This window comes from Dendrobates tinctorius, unplaced genomic scaffold (genome assembly GCF_039654945.1).
Source record: "Dendrobates tinctorius isolate UK_male_01 unplaced genomic scaffold, ASM3965494v1 ptg000293l, whole genome shotgun sequence".
Lineage (NCBI taxonomy): Eukaryota > Metazoa > Chordata > Amphibia > Anura > Dendrobatidae > Dendrobates > Dendrobates tinctorius.
Window position 1 is genome coordinate 15,075,353 of NW_027361960.1, and position 24,599 is coordinate 15,099,951.

General features: G+C 40.6%; 1 protein-coding gene across 5 annotated transcripts in view; it reads left to right on the forward strand.

Moving 5' to 3' along the window:
* Positions 1-15,076, forward strand: part of PDE10A (phosphodiesterase 10A) — a 785,858-nt gene extending 770,782 nt beyond the window's left edge. For all 5 annotated transcript variants that reach the window (XM_073560146.1, XM_073560147.1, XM_073560151.1 and 2 more), the window contains one exon: positions 12,439-15,076. In XM_073560146.1, coding sequence (XP_073416247.1) covers positions 12,439-12,550 — 112 coding nt within the window. In that variant the 3' untranslated portion in view covers positions 12,551-15,076. The remainder of the gene's footprint in view (positions 1-12,438) is intronic.
* The last annotated feature ends 9,523 nt before the right edge of the window (positions 15,077-24,599 follow it).

Sequence of the window (24,599 nt, forward strand, 5' to 3'; positions counted from 1 at the left end):
GGCGGAGAGTGCAATGGGTCCCTCTTATAAGGGGGATGACCACAGAAGACGAACCCATGCCAAAAACTTCACAATGGAAGTGGGGCAAGAAGTGCGGCGGCAGCAGCAAGAGCTCTCGCCAGATGCCAGGCCGAGCCGCCAGCATACCAGGAGCAACCGCTCGAGTGGTGGGAGCGGCAGTCGTAAACGCGACCGGCATGACTCTGAGACATCCAGAAGAAACGTCAAGAGTGCATCTGAGGAGCCTCCGCGATTGGTACCCTTGATTGACAACGGTGGTGTGTGATCTACGTGAATGTCACCCTTATGGTAATGGGGTTCCATTTTTCTGTTTGATCACTAGGGGTCGAGGAAGTCTAGCAGCAAAACAAAGAATAGAGAATGCGCCCTATGCAGACACCCGCTGGCAGATCAGTGGCAGAAAGATCTCTGCGCTGACTGTATAAACAAAACCATACAGGATGAAACCCCTGATTTGGTGACTAGCCTTTGGGCTATAATACAAGAGGAGGTGAAAGGCTCCCTAAAGGCAGCCCTTAAAAAGGATAAAAGAAGCCGTAGAAGGGATTCTGATTCAGAGGCCTCGCTAGTGCAGAAAGGTCAGGAAAGATCCCTGTCCCCCTCCACCTCCTCTTCCTCAATTCAGTCCTCAGAATCCTCCTCGGACAGCGATATAGGGGGCCATCTGTGTTTCCCAACAGAGGACGTGGAAAAGCTGGTCAAAGCTGTCAGGTCTACAATGGGCCTTAAGGAGGAAAAGGCCCCTAAATCATTATGTTTGGAGGACTGGAGGAAAGGAAAAAAACGCACCTTCTCTGTAAACGATGAGATAAAGGCCTTAATTGACAGGGAATGGAAAAAACCTGAGAGGTCAGGGGGCTTACCTTCTACATCAAAAAGGAGGTACCCATTTGAGCAAAAAGATTCAGAAACCTGGGAAAAAGTCCCAAAAATTGATGGTGCCATAGCTAAATCCTCAAAAAAGGTATCTCTACCATTAGAGGACTCTGGAGTGCTGAAAGACCCACTTGATAAAAAGCAGTTGGTTTCCTGAAGCATATCTGGGAAGCTTCGGCAGGTGGATTAAAACCAGCGATAGCTGGAACTTGTACCGCTCGTGCCCTCATGGTCTGGCTACAACAAATAGAGGACCAGATCAAGGATAGAGTTCCTACTACTGTCTAATCAGACACTGGTACATGGAGCAGTGGCTTTCCTAGCGGATACCTCAGCAGATTCCGTGAGATTAACAGCTAGAGCGGCAAGCCTGTCAAATGCGGCAAGACAAGCCCAGTGGCTTAAAGGGTGTCCAGGGGATTTGCCATCGAAACATAGATTATGTTCCATTCCATGTGATGGCCAATTCCTCTTCGGGAAAAAACTAGAGGAAATTTTGGAACATGCAGGGGATAGGAAGAAAGGCTTTCCTCGATTTCTGGGAGAACCCAAAAAGCAGCCCTTTCGGAGGAGGAGATTTAACAGGGGTCGTCCCCGGGAGATAGGAAAAATTGGGACTTTAAAGAAAGGAGAGGATCGAGCTATATGTTTAAAGGGCCCTCTACTTCCTCCAAAAAATCTCCCCAATGACATCAGGTCGGAGGTAGGGGGAAGGCTTTCTCTCTTCCTTTCCGCCTGGGCAAATATCTCCCCCAGTACATGGGTCCTAAACATAATCAAGGACGGTTTAAAAATAAAATTCACCCGTCCGCCCAGGCATACCTTCATAATGACACTCCGAAGGAGAGCCCAAGAGCAACAGCTGGCCCTGGAGACGGAAGTCTGGGGACTAGTGCACAAACAAGTCCTACAAAAAGTCCCAGTGCAAGAAGAAGGAAGGGGGTTTGACTCTCCCCCCCCCCCCCCCCCACCGCCCTCTTTTTAATACAGAAACCAGACGGCTCTTGGAGAACCATGAGTCTCCTCAGGTTGACTAATCAGTGGGTAGACAATTGCTCCTTCAAAATGGAGTCAATCAATACGGCCACAAAAATCCTGTTCCAGCACTGCCTCATGGCAGTGATAGACTTAAAAGATGCCTACTATCATATCCCAATCCATCGGGAGTATCAAAAATACTTGAGAGTAGCGCTCTATGTCCAAGATCAGGTAAAACACTACCAATACGCAGCCCTTCCGTTCGGCCTGTCTACAGACTCCAGAGTTTTCACCAAAGTGATGGCCGAAGTAATGTCATTTCTTTGTTCCCGGGACATAGTGATCGTCCCATACCTGGACGATTTTCTTGTCGTAGGGAGGTCGGAGACCCACTACACACACCAAGTGAAGGAAATGATATCAACTTTAATAGGACTAGGATGGATAGTAAACATCCCCAAGTCAAGATTAACACCAGTAAAAGTGCAATCCTTCCTAGGGTTAATACTGGACTCCGAGGGACAACGCTGCCTCCTGCCAGAGAACAAAGTGACCAAGATAAGGGGCCTAGCTCGCACAGCAATACAAAGGCCAGCTATGACACTGAGGAACGCAATGTCCCTTTTAGGCTCGTTGACATCATGCATACCCGCGGTAGTGTGGGCACAGTACCACTTAAGACAACTACAGTGGGAAGTTCTGTCAGCACAAAAACAATTGAAAGGGCATTTAGAGGGCGAACTATGTCTCTCCATGACTGTAAGAGATTCCCTACTCTGGCGGACTGTAGAAAAGCATCTAACAGCCGGTGTCCCGTGGCAAAAAACAGTCGAGGGCATCATTACAACCGACGCAAGTGCCACAGGATGGGGAGCACATCTGAGATCCCACTCAATACAGGGAACCTGGTCCTCACTAGAAAAAGATCACGGTTCAAATATAAAAGAACTATGGGCAGTAGAAAAAGCCGTGAAACATTTTCTCCTCTTGCTTCGGGGCCGCCACACGAGTCATGATGGACAATCGGGCAGTGGTAGCCTACATCAACCACCAGGGGGGAACGAGATCTCGGGGCCTCATGGAAATATCAGATCTACTTTTCCATTTAGCAGAACAACATCTGTTATCCATCACGGCACTGCATATAAAGGGGGTAGAAAATACACAAGCAGACTTCCTGAGTCGCAGGCAATGGTCCCTAAACCCCCAAGTTTTCCAACAAATAGTTCAAGCCTGGGGCAAACTGGAAATAGACCTGTTCGCCACCGCACGCAACAGAAAGGTCACAAAGTTCTGCTCACTGAATCCAAGAGAAAACCCCTTCGCAGTAGATGCCCTACAAATACCCTGGAAGTTCATCCTGGCCTTTGCATTCCCCCGATAACAATGATCCCAGTAGTGGTCCGGAAAATCAGGGAAGATCGAGCGAGAATAATTCTTATAGCTCCGTTTTGGCCGAGGAGGCCTTGGTTCTCCCTTCTGAGACTCATGTTAGTGACAGATCCATTGATCTTACCGGATGTTCCAGACCTGCTTTCCCAGGGACCAGTGGTCCACTCTCAGGTGAAGGGCTTCCATCTGGCTGCCTGCAATTTGAGAGGGTGCTACTGAGTTGCCAGGGATTCTCTCCAGGGTTAGTCTCCACCCTGTTGAAGAGTAGGAAACCTATAACATCCCAAATCTACGGTAGAACGTGGAAAAAGTTCCTAGACTTCCTGGGGGAACCTTTAGGGGATATAGCTCCAGTGGGACCTATCCTTGAATTCCTACAGTCGGGGCTGCAACTTGGGTTAGCCACTAACACCCTCAAAGTCCAACTCTCAGCTCTGGGGGCCCTATATAACTGCAACCTAGCAGCCAATAGGTGGGTGTCCCGGTTCATATAGTCCTGTGGCAGGTCGAGGCCGGTCATTATCCCAAAGATACCACCCTGGGACCTGAATCTAGTCTTAGAGGCTTTAACCAAAGATCCCTTTGAACCATCACAAGAGCTGTCACCAAAACTACTCACACTTAAAACTGCATTACTGGTAGCCTTAACATCGGCCCGTAGAGTGAGCAACCTACAAGCTCTATCTATATGCCCTCCATATACGCAGATCTTGGATGACCGAGTGGTTCTAAGACGAGACCCGGCCTACCTCCCCAAGGTGGTCCAAAAGTTTCATAGGACTCAGGAGATCTCCTTGCCATCTTTCTGTAATAATCCTAGAAACCCTGAGGAGCAAAAGTTCCATACATTGGATGTAAGGAGTGCCATATTACAATATATGTCAATAACTAGTCAGTGGAGGAAAGATCAGTCCCTTTTTGTAGCCTTTCAGGGTAGTAGAAAAGGGTACGGGGTAGCTAAGAGTACCATTGCCAGATGGATCAGGAAGGCCATTGTTATCCTACTCTGCAAGTGGCGCTCCGGTTCCAGAAGGCATCAAGGCTAACTCCACCAGAGCCGTGGCTAACCTCCTGGGCAGAGAAGGCTAATGTATCGATTGAACAGATTTGTAAAGCCGCTACTTGGTCCTCACCTTCAACCTTTTTTAAGCAGTAGCGACTTGATCTATCTTCCTCTACTGACCTAACCTTCGGTAGAAGGGTGCTGCAAGCGGTGGTCCCTCCCTAAGGTGTCTTATTCTACAAAAGTCTCTCATGTGTGCCGTCATGGGAGACGGGAAAACACCAAGGTTACTTACCGGTAGCTGTTTTTTCCGGAGCCCATGATGGCACCTGTATATCCCCCCCTTATCACTCCTTTGGTGTGCACTATAGTTTGGGTGCTTTTTTTAGTTAGATATAATGTGGTGATAGTTTTACCATGTGTACTAACCCGGGGGGCCTCTCATGCTCTGTAAACCAACTGAAGCGAGGGAGAGGTACCGTCCTTTTATCTTCAGTAGGGTTCCTGTCCTGGCTGGGCGGATCCCCTCTCTCATGTGTGCCATCATGGGCTCCAGAAAAACCGGCTACCGGTAAGTAACCTTGGTGTTGTCTCACCATGGAAACAACAAAAACCCTCACTGTCGCCTTGATCCACTCCCACCTGGACTGCTGTAACGCTCTATTACTCGACTTTCCCCTCTTCAGTCCATCCTTAATGCAGCAGCTAGAGTCGTCCATCTGGCTAATCAGTACTCAGATGAGTCTGCTTTTCGCCAGTCGTTGGCTGCCCATTCACTACAGGATCCAATTCAAGGTACTTGTTCTCACACACACAGCTCTCCACAGTGCGGCACCCCCTTAAATCTCCTCCCTCATTTCTGTCTGTCGGCCTAGCCGATCGCTGCGCTCTGCAAACGACTTTCGACTAACCTCTGCACTAATCCATACTTCCCATTCCCGACTCCAAGACTTCTCCCGCACTGTGCCAATCCTCTGGAATGCTCTACCCCAAGAAATTACAACTCCACAACTTCCACAACTTGCACAGTTTTAGGCGCACCCTCAAAACACATTTGTTCAGAGCGGCCTAGCACGTTCCCTAATCAAAGTCATTTTATGTGTAAGTGTGTGTGTAACCAGGGGAAGAGTCTTGAGGAGATCATTTGCATATGAATTTTGGCTCATCTTTCATCGTTTTTAAGAAATCTCAAGATGGAAGAGGCCAGGAGCCATTTGGTGAGCTGCATTTCTTGCTACATGTTCACAGACTTACCAGTGGAAAAGCCAAATTTCACATGCCACAAATGCAAGCTTGTGTCCCTGTTGGAGGAAAAGTTGCAAAATCTCGAAGAGAGGTTGGCTACATTGAAGATCATTAAGGAAGGTGAAGAGTTCTTGGACAGAGCAGAATTATCTCTTCATGTTACAGAAAGAGAAGAAATTCGAAGTGCACCTGAAGAAACAGAGGAATGGAGACATGTGACCCAGAGAAGCAGGAGGATCAGGAGGCAGTCAGCACCCATACTGCTCAGAAACCAGTACCAGGCTCTCACGCAGGAAAATGATGAAGAAATACATCAGGACAAGACTTTGCCAACAAACAGCAACCTTGTACGCCTTCAGAGTCCTCCTGGATGGAGAAAGAAAAATGTTGTGAAGAAGAAACGGAGAGTGGTGGTCATGGGGGATTCCCTGTTGAGAGGAACAGAGGCCGCTATCTGCAGACCGGATATAACTTCAAGAGAAATGTGCTGTCTTCCAGGTGCAAAAATTAAAGATGTGTCTGACAGGATATCAGGACTCTTCAGACCTACAGATGACTACCCATTCCTGCTACTACATGTGGGGACAAATGACACCGCAAGAAACGACCTGGAAACCATCTGCAGAGACTTTGAAGACTTAGGCAAGAAAGTGAAAGAACTGGGAGCACAGGTGGTCTTCTCTTCCATCCTCCCAGTGGATGGCCATGGAACAAGGAGGTGGAATAAGATTCTGCAGGTGAACAACTGGCTACGTCGATGGTGCCGTCAGCAACGATTTGGATTTCTGGATCACGGAGTGAACTACTTATACGATGGACTACTTGCTAGAGATGGGGTGCACCTTACGAAGACTGGAAAGCATGTATTTGGAAGTCGCCTTGCTACACTTGTAAGGAGAGCTTTAAACTAGAACAACATGGGAAGGGAAGCAAAAGACCAGAAAAAGCCATACACCTGACAAATGCTATTGAGAACTCTGCTAATAGAAGTGGAAAGGAAGAACAAAGACGAAAGAATCTAATTAATAAAAATATTGGAGAAAGAGAAACCAATCACAAACTAAAATGTTTCTATACTAATGCACAAAGCATGGGCAACAAACAAGGAGAATTGGAACTACTAACACAGGAAAAGAAATATGATGTTATTGGAATCACTGAAACTTGGTGGGACGATACACATGATTGGAATACAAGACTAGAAGGATACAACTTATTTGCAAGAAACAGACTTGATAAACGAGGAGGAGGTGTTGCATTGTATGTTAGAAACGCGTATATCTGCACAGAGATTGAAGCTTCAGAGACTGGGAGTTCTGTGGAAACTGTTTGGGTAAGAATACAAGGACAGAACAATGGAAAGGACACCATTGTAGGCATTTACTACAGGCCGCCTGTGCAAGCTGAAGATATGGATGAACTCTTTATGCATCAAATGGCCAAGTTCTCCAAAAAATATGACATAGTTGTCATGGGAGATTTCAACTATCCAGACATTTGTTGGGAATCTCTCTCAGGCAAAACTAATAGGTCAAGGAAATTCTTATCCTCTCTTGCTGACAACTTTATCTTCCAAAAGGTAGGGGAGAAAACAAGGGGAACTGCTACCTTGGATCTAATCCTTATAAACAGGGAGGAAATGGTTGAGGAGGTAAAAGTGGCTGGAACCCTAGGAGGTAGCGACCATGCTATTTTAGAATTTTGGATAACTAGAGGCGGAAGACCTGTGAAGACTCAGACGTCAAGGTTAGATTTCAGAAAGGCAGATTTTAAGGGATTCAGAAAGATAATTGGAGGGATCCAATGGCTGGATATCCTTAAAGACAAAAATGTCCAGGAAGGATGGGAAATCTTGAAAAATGAAATTCTCAAAGCACAGTTGTTAACAATTCCGAAAAGAGGGAAGAATAGGAAGCATTTAAGGAAACCAGGATGGGTGAACACAGAACTTAAGCACATGCTAAAAAGGAAGAAAAAAATGTTTATAAAATGGAAAGAGGGAGGCATATCTAAAGAAGAATATAATGCTGTCTGCAGAATCTGCAGGGCACAAATCAGATTAGCTAAAGCTGAAAATGAATTGAGGCTTGCAAGAGATGTCAAAAGCAATAATAAAGGATTTTGGGGATATGTCAAAAGTAAAAGAAAAGTCAAAGATGCTATAGGATTTTTACAGGATGAAAATGATGAAATGGTAAGACAGGATGTTGAGAAGGCTGAACTTTTAAATTCCTATTTTGCATCTGTTTTCTCTCAGAAAGGAAATGTAACACCAACTGTTATTCACTGTCCTATTAAGGGAATAGAAGAATCCAGGATATCTATAAACAGAAAGATAGTGAGGAAACACTTAGCTAACCTAAATGAATTCAAGTCTCCAGGTCCAGATGAATTACACCCCAGAGTACTGAAGGAGATAGCAGAAGAAATTTCTGAACCACTCTCCATAATCTTTGAAAATTCTTGGAGAACAGGAGAAGTGCCAGAAGACTGGAGAAGAGCAAATGTTGTTCCTATCTTCAAAAAGGGGAAGAAGGTGGACCCAGGCAACTATAGGCCGGTGAGTCTGAATTCTATACCAGGAAAGATCTTTGAACAAATTATTAAACAACATGTAAGTCAATACCTGGATAAGAATGAAGTGATCAAACAGAGTCAGCATGGGTTTGTAACTAATAAGTCATGTCAGACTAACTTAATTTCCTTCTATGACGGTATCACTGATTGGGTGGATCAAGGAAATGCTGTAGATATAGTATATCTTGACTTCAGCAAAGCATTTGACAAAGTCTCTCATACAATCCTTATTGAAAAAATGACTAAGTATGGAATGGACAAGGCAACTGTTAGGTGGATTCATAGCTGGCTTAGTGATCGGACCCAAAGAGTGGTCGTAAATGGCTGCACATCCAGTTGGAAGAATGTCTCAAGTGGGGTACCACAGGGCTCTGTCCTGGGCCCTGTATTGTTCAACATCTTTATCAATGATTTAGATGAAGGAATTGAGGGTAAACTGATTAAATTTGCTGATGACACAAAGCTAGGAGGGATAGCTAATACTAGAGAAGAGAGAGAGAGGATTCAAAAAGATTTAAATAAACTGGAGAAGTGGGCAGTAACTAACAGAATGGTTTTTAACAGGGAGAAATGCAAAGTACTACATCTGGGCAATAAAAATGAAAAAAGCATATATAGAATGGGAGGAATAGGGCTAAGTGACAGCACATGTGAAAAAGACTTGGGTATACTAATAGATCACAGACTGAATATGAGTCAACAGTGTGATGCAGCAGCAAAAAAGGCAAATGCAGTTCTAGGATGTATTAACAGAAGCATACAGTCTAGATCACGTGAAGTCATTATTTCCCTCTACTCCTCTTTGGTCAGACCTCATCTGGAATATTGTGTCCAGTTTTGGGCACCACATTTTAAAAAAGACATCAACAAACTGGAGCAAGTTCAGAAAAGAGCGACCAGAATGGTGACCGGTCTGCAAACCCTGTCTTATGAGGAAAGGTTGCAGGATTTGGGAATGTTTAGTTTGCAAAAGAGAAGACTGAGAGGAGACTTAATTGCTGTCTACAAATATCTAAAGGGCTGTCACATTGTAGAAGGATCAACTTTATTCTCATTTGCACAAGGAAAGACTAGAAGCAATGGGATGAAACTGAATGGGAGGAGACACAGATTAGATATTAGAAAAAACTTTTTGACAGAGTGATCAATGAGTGGAACAGGCTGCCACGAGAAGTGGTGAGTTCTCCTTCAATGGAAGTCTTCAAACAGAGGCTGGACAGACATCTGACTGGGATGATTTAGCGAATCCTGCTTTGAGCAGGGGGTTGGACCAGATGGCCCAGGAGGTCCCTTCCAACTCTACGATTCTATGATTCTATGATTCTAGCCCATTCACTATCTCTGTCTATACCCCACTCCCTCAAGATAGCTGGACCATCATTGTAAATACACACCTGTAGATTGTAAGCTCTCCCGAGCAGGGTCGTCTTATTTTGCTTTAATTATTGTATTGTTAACGTTGTTACTTATGACTTGTGTTTGAAACTGTTAAACTGTACAGCGCTGCAGAATATGATGGCACTATATAAATAAAGATTATTATTATTTATTTTCTATGCCGTTCCTCGTGCTGTATAGGTGATTAGGCAACTTTATTCTTTGGGTCTGTGCGATTACAGCGATAACAGATTTATCAGTTTCTTCTGTTTGGCTGCTGTCACACATGAAAAAATGCTTTTCATTGTGAAAACAAATTTTTGCATCACCATATTTAGAGAGCTATATTTTTTCCACATTTTTGCCGACAGTCATGTGAGAGTTTGTTTTTTGCCGGATGAGTTTTTATTGGTATGATTTTCGGGCACATGGCATTTTTTGATCGCTTTCTATTTCAATTTTTGGGAGGCAGAATGCACAGAAACCACAATTCAGGATTTTTTTTTTTTATGTCGTTCCACGTGTGGTAAAATTGATAAGGCAGCTTTATTCTTTGGGTCAGTATAATTTCAAGGATTCCACATTTATATTTTTTTGTGTTTTGGCACTTTTACACAATAAAATCTTTTTTATAGAAATAATAATTTTTGCATTGCTTTATTGTGAGAGCTATAGCTTTTTTATTTATCCACTAATGAAGCTGTACAGTGGCTTGTTTGCAGGACAAGATGCTGTATTCAACAATACCATTTTTATTTACATTCACCTTTTGATCCCATTTTCATTCCACTTTTTGTTCTACGTTATGCTGAAAAAGCATCTTTTCCCATTTTTTTTTCTTCGTTTACTGAAGCAGTTAACTAATGTGTCAGTTTTATTTATATATTATACATACGTGCGTACATACATACAGCTCTGGCAAAAATTAAGAGACCACTGCACAGTTTTATAAAAATCAGCTTCTCCATGTCTGACAGCCATTCTTTTCCAGTGTCAGTTGAATTTCAACCAGAGTACACCTCATTCTACTTAATGTGCATCTGACTAGGTGATCACCTGAAACAAATCTTATTTAACGAAGGAAAGTATAAAAAACCCTGCTGTGGTGTTCACAATCCTCTTGCAATAGGACAGGCTGGATGGTAGTAATATCCCAAAAGTAAGGAATGAAAAAATAACTTTTATCCATGCCAAAGGAGTTGATAAGAAATATCTTGAGTGAGGGAAAAGAAGGGTTCAATTGTGGCTTTACTAGCAGAGGTATACAGTGAGCGTCATGTTGCCTACATCCTTAAAATTTCTAAGACAGTAGTCCATTACAACAAGGTCAAGCAGCAAACATTGGGGACAACAAAGCTACAGACCAGCAGAGGGCGAAAATGACAATCCACTGATCGGGATGACCGTCATCTTATTTGAATGTCACTCAGCAACCGCAGAATGACATGAAGTGACCTACAAAAGGAATGTCAAATGGCAGCTGGGGTGAAGTGCACAGCGAGAACAGTTCGTAACAGGCTCCTAGAGGCAGGGCTCAAGTCATGTAACGCAAGAAAAAGCCTTTCATCAATGAGAAGCAAAGGAGAGCCAGGCTGACGTTTGCCAAAGACCATAAGGATTGGACTGTAGAGGACTGGAACAAAGTAATATCTGATGAGTCTAATTTTCAGCTTTGCCCAACACCTGGCCTGGGAATTGTTAGACGGAGACCTGGAGAGGCGTACAAGCCACAGTCTCTTGCACTCACTGTTAAATTTGGTGGAGGATCGGTGTTGATCTGAGGATGCTTCATCAAGGCTAGTATTGGGCAGGTTACTCTATGCAAAGGACTTATGAATCAAGCTGCATACAAGGTTCTAATGGAAAAACAGTTGATTCCTTCTGCTCAGGCAATGTTCCCCAACTCTGAGGACTGTTTTTTCCAGCAGGACAATGCACCATGCCAGACAGCTAGGTCAATCAATGTGTGTATGAAGGACCGCCACATCAAATCCCTGTCATAGGCAGCCCAATCTCCAGACCTGAACCCCAGTGAAAACTTCTGGAATGTAATCAAGAGGAAGATGGATAGTCACAAGCCATCAAACCAAAAAGAACTGCTTAAATTTTTGTACCAGGAGTAGCATAAGGTCACCCAAAAGCAGTGTGAAAGACTGGTGGAAAGCATGCCAAGATGCATGAAAGCTGTGATTAAAAAATTATGGTTATTCCACAAAATATTGATTCGTGAACTCTTCCTAAGTTAAAACATTAGTATTGTTGTTTCTAAATGATTATGAACTTGTTTTCTTAGCATTTATTTGAGGTCTGCAAGCACTGCATTTTTTTTTGTTATTTTGACCATTTCTCTTATTCTGAAAATAAATACAAAATTTAGTGCTTTGAAATTCGTAGACCTAAATTTATTCGTAGAATAAAAGAGCATTTTACATTTTACTCAAAAATATACCTATAAAGAGAAAAATCAGACAAACTGAAAATTTTGCAGTGGCATCTTAATTTTTGCCAGAGCTGTATATATTATTTTTTTTACATAATACAAATTTATGGGTGCGATAAATTTGCCCACAAGCATTTATGCCCATTGTGAAGGCAAAGGCTGATCACACCAAATATTGATTTTGATTTCTATTTTGTTCTTTGACTCTGCATTTTGTTAGTTGCTAAAAATATACTATTAACACTTCTGTTTTTGAGAGTATTCTTACTTTGCTGCATTTCCTACTCGCCTGCCTAAAACTTTTGCAAAATACTGTACATATTTGGTATAGCCATATTTGTTACAATGTCTTGAATATTGCTGCCAAAAAAAGTCCAGTTTTACCATTTATCCTCGGGTCATAAAATGTAAACAAGAGGTTATATGTATCCAAAACGGTTGTGTTGAAAAACATGTTGCGCAAAAGCCTAAAGGAAACATAACAAAGTGCAGTTGATAATTTTTTTTTTTGTCTTTATTTTTTGTCTAGGGATAATCTTAACCAGTGGGAGAAAGTATCCAAGGGAGAAGATACCACCATGTGGATTCCCACCCAGCCAACAGATCCATCAGACTCTCTTCCTGTTAAGATTGACAACTGATAGGCCGTGGCACAAGAGCCGTGAAAAGGGCCTCTGAAGGGAGAACCCAGTTTTCCTTAGTTATTTATTCCGTAGACCTATGTTATTGCAAGCCCTGACTTAGTAAATGACTGTGATGTGATTAGATAGCTCCTAGCTATTTGTGCTAGAGGCATATCTCCTCTCTTCCGATTTGGGTACTTCTTGCTTTACGCTCTACCTGGTACTACAATGCCGGAGAGAGATTGCGTGTTACTGAGATCTAAAGACACATTTGCTGTATAATACAAGAAATATTCCAAGGTTTTAGTTGGAAGCGATTTGAGCTTTGGTAGAGGCAAAGTTTCTTATTTTTTAAAAACGTTTCTTAGTCCTTTTATGGGAGGTATTCTGAGACTTTTTGGCACTTAGTAAACCTGAGAGAGGTTTGGCTGTTAAGTATTTATATACTGTATGTAGGAAAATATGAGCACTTATTTTACTTTGCGGTCTGCAGAACTGTGCGCAGACTTCAGTGTATCTGAGATGTAAATTTCTTTGTCGGTGATGTACAGGGAAAATATATGTTCAGCTTTTACATGGATAGAAGTTGGATTTAAGTTAGACTTTTGAATATTGCAGATGTCGCGCATTACTTAATACTCTCTAGTTGTAATGCTGAAAAACTGGCATACAGTGAACTTGTTACTTTGAGTCTGATCTGCAGGCAACAGGAGGAGTTGAGCAGATGAATACTAATGTGGGTAAAGTTGGGGTGGTCCTAATACAATAATATATTAGCAAATACATCCAACTAGAAATGTAGTATGGTCCTTCTGATGAGCTGTGTCGCTTTCTCCATATGCTAGCATTGCAATAGCTTAGGTATCAATGGTTACGACCACTAACAACTAGCTCAGTGTCACAATATGAGTGGATGTAACCATGGATACCTTAGCTACTACAATGCTCTGCACATAGCGGATCAGAAGAAATATACTACATTTCTAATTGATGGTATTTGCTAATATATTGTTATTATTACACCCACTACATATTGGGATGGGATCTTGGAGATGTGAATACCTCTTCAAGTCTGCTCTGCTCCTCCTGCTCGGTAGCAGGCTGCAGTTGTGACTAGTTTTTCGGTTTGACAGGTTCCCTGTGAAAATATGTGGCCTTATGTACAGGGGTTGAATTTTATTGCACATACTGAGGTGTAATATTAGAGATTGTTAATAAGTGGCACATAAGATTACACTACCGCCTGTGTAGCCAGCCAGTCTAGCATGGAGCACATTACATTGGTACCAAATAGTTACTTGCAGGTAGAACAGAGCTTAGTTATTGTAAGTGTATCCTCATGAGCTGCACTATTTAGCTGGGTCTACAGAGGTGACTGTCCATTTGCCAAAAATTCTTGATAAATGCTAATCCCAAGATGAAAATAGATAGTTTCTCCATCATGAAGTAAGTACAATGGGTAGTGCATGTTGTCCAAGCAATAGGTAACCCCCTTTTTTATTTTATCTTCTGTAGACCGTCTTAGATCCTGAGAAATCTGAAGCAAATATTATTTTTTTACATCATAAAGTGATCCATATTGAGCATAGCTAGAATAAAAAGCTGTAGCAATAAACCTCTTTTTTTTGCTCCATTCAAAAGTGTACATCACAGATTTCATAGAAAATACAGGACAGAATGGCTCTGCCTTATTCACTAGGCTCTATTGGATGCTGCTGGTGTCCGGCACTGCTGTAAATTTTGTTACGCTCTTACTAGAGAGCAGCACAACAATTAAATAACGCTCATACTATGAACAAAGCCTTAATTTTATGTTGAACTCTTAACTAAATTATTGTTGCCATTTTTGCAGTAAGAACAAAGTTGACTTGTTTATTCGTACTAAAATCTTGGTTTAGGCTTCTCATCAGAATTGGCCCCTGTTCACATCTTATTTCATGCTTCCTTTTGACTATGCTGTGAGTGATCCGCTGGGTGCAAGGAGGCGTCTGAACCTGGAACTTGTACCAAACCTTTTCACATTCTGAAATGTGAGCAGACCCTATTATGGCTGTATTTTTCATGTAGATATACTTAGTTTTAGGGGCTTGACTCCTAATCTAGAAAGTCAGAAGATTCCTTTCATTTATGGTTCACTCTAGTGATAGCGGTGAGATTTCTTGTGTTGGCCACCATTGTTAATTGAAAAGTCTTAGGCATGTGTTCATTTTTTGAAAACCACTTTACAGACTTAAGGGGAACCTGTCAGCAGTTTTTGCCGATATAAGATACGGCCACTGCCTTTCAGGGCTTATCTACAGCATTCTATATTGCTGTTGATAAGCCCCCGATCCGACTTGAAAGATAAGAAAAATACATTTTATTATACTTGCCCAGGGGTGGTCTGGTCCGATGGGTGTCACGGGTTCAGGGTCAGCGCCTCCCATCTGTGATGCCGCCCTTTTGTTGCTTATTCGCTCCACAGCATCGCGCTCCTGCACAGGTGTACTTATGAGTATAATAAAACTTATTTTTCTTATCTTTCGGGTCAGATCCGGGCTTATCTACAGCATTCTAGAATGCTGTAGGTAAGCCCTGAAAGGCGGTGGCCGTAACTCGTATTGGCCAAAACTGCTGACAGGTTCACTTTAAGTGTAATAAAAGGTTGAGTCCGTGCTGTGCATTACTTATGCTGATGTAGACTTACAGCATTTAATATAGGAGCTTCATGCAGTGTTACTGTTCGTCTGTAAGGCAATGTGACCGTAGCTGCCCAAACACAAGATTGAAGGCTAACAGACCAGTCAATTTCAGCATACACGGGTCTCCTGGCTTCATATTTTGCGGGAAAATATGATTGTGTATTTAAACATAACCATGCCAGATCCTTTTCTACCACTAGTCATGAAGTGTCTGGTGATACCTTATTTTCTATTCCCCATTTCTACGCCTCCATCAACAGTGTAAAGACTGCAAACCACCAAAACCAGTCCAACTCTGAAGCCTGCAGAACTGTGAATGCAGCTCTGAACACCAGTACAATATACGCTGTATGTCAATACCAGCACGAGAAAAGTAATGCGGTGCTACTATTTGAGATTCCGCTAATGCACATGTTTCTGTGTACGCCAGTTTGTGTCTGCTTTACTGAGAGCAGAATATAGGCTGCTGTATGTGTCCGCTAGTATTCTGATGACCGGTTTGGAGGGCAACAGTAGCAAATCTGGTCTCCCTTCCACTGCATCCCCCCATTACTAGGTATTGCACAAGTCTCTTGTATACCACTTGACATAAAGTAAAACATTTTGCTATTTCACTACTACAACAGCTACACACTTGGTTGTATAAGGTGCCAAGTATTGGCCGTAAATTCATATAAAGTATTTGACAATTCAAACAATTTTATTTCATGAGTTACTTTGACTGTACGAGGGACCATTAATCTTACACTTGCTAAACCTATTCATGTCTGTCCTTATTCACGGGACAGTCGGATTTTACAGTAGCAATAGATTAAGAAAGATTCAGATTCTGTACTGGGTGGTAGAGATTATATTATGTATTATACCTGCAAAAAAGCTGAGGAGAAAGAATAGCATGAAAATTGGGTCTTATCTGGTGGATGAATATCAGGAATCGTATCCATATCTGCTCACCTGATCCAGGATTATATGGCTGCTGCAGATCCACGGGTATAAATCGCCAAAAAAGCATCAAAAACATGGAGACTTTGTGGTTCATATCCACTCTGCCAGCTGGTGAAGAAATCATCAAACGGCAGAAATAATGTAGAATAAACTTTTTTTTTTTTCTACGCGTTTCGAAGTGTTACAGTTCGAAACACGTAGAAAAAATAAAGGAACCATTTATTGTACATTGTCTCTGGCGTTTGACAATTTCTTCACCTGCTGAAAGCGCAGATATGAACCACAAAGTCTCCATGTTAATATCTATTATACCGGTCACCCAACCGCAGAAAATGTGATCTTACTCTCCCTGAATTGTAGTTCAACAAAAGGCACAATTCCCTAATATCAGAAGCAGATTATCTGCACTCAGATGCCATCAGGATTTTGCTTTATATGATCCATTAATGGCAGTTGTCCGCGTGGTTCAACAATTCTGTAGCTGAATTACAACATCCGCTTTCATTGGTCAACTCCTGACACAGTTTCCATGTCTGTGTCCGCTGGATGTCCGAGAACTACCCAGTATTCGGCATTCTCACATCAGTAACGCTGCACTGAAACTACTGACCCTATAACTGTTTACAATTTTTATTTTTTTGTAAAATGTTTTTACATATTGAACGACAGCCATATTTTTCCATGGTGACTAAACTAAAACTTGTGTTGTTTTTTTTGTTTCCGGGGCATAAAATCGTTCCACTGGCATATATAAATAGCACTGAAAATAGAAAGACTGTGATTCTAGCGCCCGCGTAGTTCTCTGCTTTTGTCTAATAATGTTTTTTATTTTGGTTAATTTACTAAAGTAACTGTATGGCTTTTTGCTTGCTGGGGAAATATACTTTCTAATGTTCGCCGACTTCGATACTAAACTATGTTTCTAAACGGCTGATGGAAAAAGCTTAAGCAGTGTAGGCTTGCAATAGAACACTGTTATTGATCGGTCATTCATTCTTTTCTTTATCCATCACTCCTAGTAAAGACTACAGGGGTAGGGCCGAGGTTAGGGTTAGTTGCATTGTGTAGAATACAAAGACTGTGTTCTTTGCATTTCTTGGATCTACTTTCCATTCATACAGCAGGAGAAGTGTAGTCCTTGTAGTGCTGGCTCCCGCCTTGCTACATTCGGTGCTCTGCAAACCTTTAGTAACGTGCCTGTTTATTTGGATTCTGCTTTACACTTGGTGATTATGTGATTGTGAAACTGTAGCTGGCCCGTACAAAAGATACTATGCACTTTAAAGCCTCTAACTTTTAACAAATTCTGCCAGCTGATATCCTGGGTATAGAAACTGTCTGGTCTCTATAAAGTTGTGCTGATCCAGTTACCAATGAATGAAATATCAAGAAAGCTTGGTTACAGTTTGCCTTTAGTTACTGGCACTTTACCAAATAAGTTTTCTTTCATTGAATGTTTCTCATTCTACCAAAAGTAATCTCCGCACTACACGGATAGGTGAATGTATTTCAGTAGTTGCTAAGAGACAAAGGTGATCACTGTTCTTTCTTAGTAAATTTGTGTAGGAAATGGAAGCTTTTGTTACCACCAAGAATGATACTTTGTCATCTTTTAATCTCCACCTGCATGCCTAACCATTAGCAAGACTGTGACCGGTCACTGCAGGCGATCTGCACCAACACGAGACCAATTATACATCAGTAATTCACCAAGTGGTTGGTTTACATATTGGATGCCACAAGTGGCTATCACGCAGCAATTATCCTTTATCCAGAACTTTTTTTGGTTCAGTCCATTGTAGAATTTCTATTATAGTGAGTTGGTACTTAGATTTGCTGGCAGTTTTGCATTTTAAATATGGGTAAAACTAATTTGCACTATTGTAATTGAAAAAGTCATCAGTTATCACTTGGCTTATTGTGCCAATTCGATGTGTGTGCGTGTATATACTAGCATAGCGCTATACAATATAGGTTTGTTTGTTTTTTTTTTAAAAAAAAGGGTTGTTCCTTCTCAACCAGTGTTCTCCCTCAGCTGCAGTTTGTTGATACATAACAAACCGTGTTGTAATCCATGTCCATCATTGAGTCTCCGACACTACTCCTGGGGTCTGGCATCGGCTACAGCTCTGCCTGTGTAGACGAAGCACCCTCTTCAGAGCTCACTGATTGGCTGCCACACTGTCGATATGACATTGGCATCACAGCAATACCACACACCAGGAGAAGTGCCGGAGATTCACCGATGGACCAAGGGAGGGTGAGGTAGAACTAGTTTGTTTTTCAACAAACTGCAGCCATGGCAAAACATTGTCTGAAAGGGATCAACCCTTTTATGGATACATTAAAGTTTCAGGAAATGTGTGACGGAGTCCAAGTCTTTTCTGATTTATAGCAAATCCTTTAAATGTGTTTGATACAGACCTGTTTGCACTACAGTTGTACAATTAAGAAAGACATTGGGTTAATTCTTGTTGCTCTGAATGAACCCTTACTACACCCAGCCTCATTTTCTTTCACATGATGGAGACTTGCAATCCTCTGTGACATTTCATATTGCCGTCTAGCACTTCATGAATTCCTTTATTTTGTTTAAATTGCTCTAGCATCATGTAAAGAATCAAAAGTGATGTTAATTCACACGTCCCTGCACATGTTCTTAGATTAACGGATGAACCTTAACCTCGGAAATGTACGCCCCTCAATCCCTGCCCTGGGCCACATTGCCCAAAAACTACTGTTCTGTAGTGTTTTCATCAGTACAAATGAGTGAAACTTTTTGTAACAAGTAGTTGTGCAAGGAGAGAACTTCTGAATGGAGTCACTGTTCAAGCCCACTTATTACCAACAAACAGTGCTGTCCATAAACTAATATCGAAGCGATGTGTACGGTCTCATCATTTTGACTCTGTATCAAACAGGTCTGACTAGAATTTAATGCTTTAAAGGCAAAACGCACGACACGCATACAACTATCCTAAATATTTTTAATTTCTGAACCCAGGATGCAAACATTTGTGGAAAAGTCAATGCTTTTAATAATGTCTTTGACAGATTTTTGTTTTATTTCAGCTTCTAAAACTACATGATTTTCAATTGGTTTTTTTTTAAAGAGTGTCTTGGTGGGAAAACACATAGAAAAAAATACCATGCATAGAACTTGCTGCATGTGGCTGGAAAAATTACAGAATATTTTTTATGTAACTCTCGAATATAGATTTCACAGTAATATACTGTATATTGCATTTTTCTCAATATTTCTGCTCATCGTCTCCAATAATACAGGAGTGGTATTGTCATTTACTAGGAGCATATTACCGAGACGGTGTGCGTATGAACCTGAGGTTTATCTTGTAAGTAGTAATAGTCTCATCGTTGCGTAAGGGGCATAGGTTTCCTAGAGACTTCTATACACGATGTTTGGCTTATTAAAATGAATGAGGAACACAAATATCTAAGATGCAGTTATCTTTCAGAGAGGAACTCAATTTGTGCAATATATGACAGGGAAAATAACTTTTGTAGATGATTCTCATTTACCAAGGGAAGAAATTTTAAGACTTATGTTCAATTATGCTGATATTTCAAGTGATAAGTTCTTGCATAGTTTTTTTTCCACCTAAATTCTGTAAAAAAAAAAAAAAAAGCTGCAACTTCAAGCAAAACAATCATTAATGGAACAAAATAATCAATCATAAAAAATTATTCTAGTATTTTATGTTGCTTGCTTGCTGACCAAAAACTGTGCTCGATATTTAGAAATACGGGTTATGTTTCATTAAAAAAACAAACTAAAAAAACTACAAAAACAGAGGTTAAATACAAAAGATAAGAATCTAAATCGAATAGATTATTTTATGTAAATGGCCTGCGAGATGTTTTAGACCTGCTGATCTAAAACAGTATTTAGACTGCGTACTTATTTTTTATATAAGTGTATATATATATGTGTATATTGCATATGTAAAAATGGTTTGTTTAAAATTATAGAGAATATGCAAGTGCAATAATTTCAAAATGTCTTAACTTTGCATATGACTTATAAATAATGTACATGTGTATTTCCCCAATTTTGTTTTTCTATATTTAAGTTTGTACAGTAGAAAACTAATATGCTATAAAGTGTACATACAGTTAAAAAATAAAGAATGTTATCTATACATATGCTATTTAGAACAAGATTTAAATCTTCTGTGGATATGTAATAATAAATATATTTTATGTATTATACTTCTAGACATACATATATATTTCAAATTTCTCTTAGTTTTAAAGACAATTTATTTGGCAGTGAAAATGAACAGAGCTTTTTGTATATTTTTTTTATTGAATATATTCTTTGCTGTCGTGGAAAACTAAAGTATCATGAACATGTTAAAACAAAGCCGCTAAATACCGTAACTTTTATTTGTATCAATTGTTAATAAAGTAACAACACTAGTAACTTCTATATGGGAGACCCAGAAACACTATCTGCTGGATAAATTGTGCAATGCATGAACATTCACTTTCCACGTTTTATGATACAATTTCCAAATTTTAGCACATTTAGTGGAAACGTTAGACAATGATGCTGTAATTTTCATTTCTAAACACAGTAAAGAACTTAATAAACTGAACTTGGAGAGTGGGTCTTTATTTTTAAGGTTGTAAAATTTCCATAAATATTAGTTTTTATTGGTACAGTGTAAATGACTGCATTCATCAAGCAAAAAAGTGATCGATGGGGGGGATGCGCCTCTTATAATATGAGGATGTAAAAACATTGTATTTTGGTTTTTATTTAAAAAAATAAATTATGCATATTTGGGTCATTATGGACTCGATGGTAACAAACTATAAAATGTTATGTGCAAATGCACTTTATGTTATGCGTTCTGACCTTGGCAACGCTGGCTTCTCTTTTCTTTTCTTTTTTTTTAAACTATAAAATGAGCATATTATTTAGCCAACCAATGAACACAAAAGATAAAACAATGCTAGAATTGCTGTTTTGTCGCCTAGTCTTACAAAAGATTAAATAAGAAGCAACTAAAAGTCACATGGACGTCAAAATGGCATCAATGATCACCCTGTTGGGATTATCAGAAATTATGCCCTAAACGTTCAAGATAAAATCTCCACAACAGAGGAGAAACTAAAAAAAAAACAAAACAATTTATTCACCTCTAAGCTACTATTCTGTGATCTGGCCAGTTTAACATGCTCTTAACTCTTAACAACCATCATCATGTATAAAAGATCTTAGAAGAAATCTAACCCCTGTATTGTATGCAGCAAAATAAACATTTATTCAAGGGCAGGTATAGTGTACTGTTTATCGATACCAGGAAAAAATTCAGGTAAGTAAATATAATTTCGGGTGTCCAATGGCAGCACACAATGGGAATTGCATAGCAGTAAGGCAAGGGAGGTATTTTTTTTTTTTTTCAGACAATACTTTTTCTAGAACTCCTCCTTTTTTTTCGGCCAAACTTTCATAATAGAAGATATTCAGCCTACAAATATGGAGGAGGATGATTGGAGCAGCTCTACAAATATGGGTTCTTTCTGACCAAAATGTGGAACTGGCTCTTGTAGAGTGTGCCTTGCAGAAATTGGAGGACCCTGGTCGGCCAGAAGATAACATACCTCAATTACTTCTCATCTAGCTAGGGAAGATTTACAGGCTTTGTTCTTTGTTTGGATCCCTGAACTGAAGAAAAAAGTTCTCAGAATAGTTCATATATACTTGAAGCAAATTTCAAGCTTCAGAAAGTCCAACATCCTGCAATTGCAATTCTTCTTGCTTTTCCCACTGAAAATTGAGACAGATGACTGGAAGACAAATTATTTGTATATTGGCTTCAGAATTAACTTTGGACAGAAACCCAGGCATCAATAGTTCCTTAAATAACACAAACTATGTGCCTGAGTGCTTCCTCCTGAAATGTTAAAAGAGCTGCATATACTGTAGCTGCACTTTTGCCAACGTGCACCTGTAAACTAAGCTGATTTTATGAAAAAGGGGTATAGGTAAGCTACAATTATCTGGAGTTTATAGAAACCTACCTGTGTTTCTAGGTGTCATAGATCTGGCATGCTCTCCTGGGTTGCTCTGAAGGGTAAAGACACGACGATTTGGCTTATCCTGAATTCACCCAAAGTAGCGAATCAGCTGTCGTGGATCCGTGCTTGATTTTCCACCAACTGTGTAGACCGCGTGCCGGCCGGTCATGTCTATCCTCATACAGGTTTGTGAGAGTCTGCCATCCTGTGTGTATGTGACGTCACCCCTTGCCTGATGTTAACCCCTTTATGACCTTGGATGCATCCATACGTCTAGTTCGGTAAGCACTTAACAACCTCGCCATGGCGATTTTGCACGCACCATCTGTCTGCACTGCTCTTGGCAATTTAACCATCTGTATGTTGTGATCATTATCGATCGCAACATTCAGGAGGTAGGCAGTAGAAGGGAGGAGAGGTTGCTATAGGGATCTGATGTCATGACAGCATCCAGGTCATCAGGCTCTAGCAAGTTAGAGCATGCAGTGTGCATTATCTAACTTGTGTCAGCAGCACTGACAGGTTATAAAACATAGCAATGCTGCAACATTGCTATGCTTTACAATTGCGATCAGAGTTGTAAAACAAAGTTTCATAGAGGGGCTAAAACTTAAAAAATTGTAAATATTTTAAAATAAATCACAAAGTAAAAAAATATATTGTACCCATAAATAAATATTTTTATGAAAAAAAAAAAAAAAAAAAAAGCACACATATTTGGTATCGCCGCATCTGGAGCCACCCGCCCTATAAAAATGTCACACTTTAGTGAATACTGCAAAAAAAAAAAATTGAGACAAAACACAATGCTTTTTCACACTGCCGAACAAAGACAAATGTAAATAAAAATGATATATCTGAAAACGTCATTTTGTCCCACAAAAAAACAGCAGCATGGTGGCTTATCAGTGGAAGAAATAAAAAAAAAAAAAAATAGCTCTCAGAACAAAGTGATGATTTTTTTCTATAAAACAGTTTTTGGGGTAAAAGCTCCAAAACATTAATAAAAATATAAAAGCAGTTTCGATGTCATCGTACTCACCCGAAGAATAAAGTTGCCCTATTATCAATTTTACTACTCTGAGAACAGCATAAAAAAAAAATTTCTGAATTGCTGTTTTTTTTTTTTTTTTTGTTGATTCTGCCTCCTGAAAATCTGAATAGAAAGTGATCAAAAAAGTAATGTGCCTGAAAATGGTACCAATACAAACATCAACTTGTCCCGCAAAGCAAACCCTCACATGACTATCGGCTGAAATATTGCAAAATTAACGCGCTCAAATATGGCGATGCAAAAACTAGTTTTTGAGAAAAAAAAAGTCTATTTAATGTGACCGTAGCCAAACATAAATATATAAATCTGGTATCTCTGTAAGCGAACCGACCCAAAGAATAAAGTTGTCTAATCACTTATACTGCATGAGGAACGGCGTAAAAAATAAAACTAATTCTTCACCTGATGCTGATATCTTCATTTTGCCGCACAAAGATCGCAGCAAGGCTTGGCTCAAATTTATCCTGAGCTCTGCGTTGAGTGCTTACACTGGGTGTTCAGTGCAAATCTCTGAAATACATGATTCAGACTGAACTCCCGGCGGAAGATTCCTGTAATGAGGCAGATCGAGTCACTGTAGATGCCATCTGGCCTATGATCCAGCGATGTCCGCCTTTTTTTAGCGTGCATAAAAGTGGTGTCAACCATCGTTTTGTGCACCTCTGAAATAAAAGATGTCACTGAACAAAGGCCAAACGGAGCCCAGAGTAACTCTGCTGCCTCATTATAGTAAAAGGATCCTTCGGAGGTTTCATCTGAATTGTCATTTGAAAATTTAGATGGAAACCCCAATATAAGTGCTCAGCGTAGAGCACAGGATAAATGTGATCCCGAATGTTATGTAAAATGTTCCAAATTAATCCACAAAAAAAGTAAGTCCCCACTCTTGTCTGTCATCTCTCAATTGAAATATTGTCATGCTCGCCATGTCTGTTATGTCCGCCATGTCTGTTTTGACTCATGATCCTGGAGCTGTGTGCACGTGCATCTCATGTCTGCTATCCTGCTTGTTCCCTAGAGCAGTGTGCACACTCACCTCATGTCTGCTGAGCTGCAAGATGCCTGCGTTTCTGCTTTGCCTTCTGTGATCTTCTCGTCATGTCTAGAATCCCTGATCATGTCTTTCCTAGAATCCTGCACTGCTGGTTCTGCAATCATCTCGTCATGTCTGAAGCCTTGATCATGTGACATTTCCTAAGATCCTGCACTGTCTGGTCCTGCAATCATCTCGTCTTGTCTAAAACTCTGATCATGTGACCTTTCCTAGGATCCTGCACTGTCTGGTTCTGCAATCATCTCGTCATGTCTGAAACCTTGATCATGTGACGTTTCCTAGAAT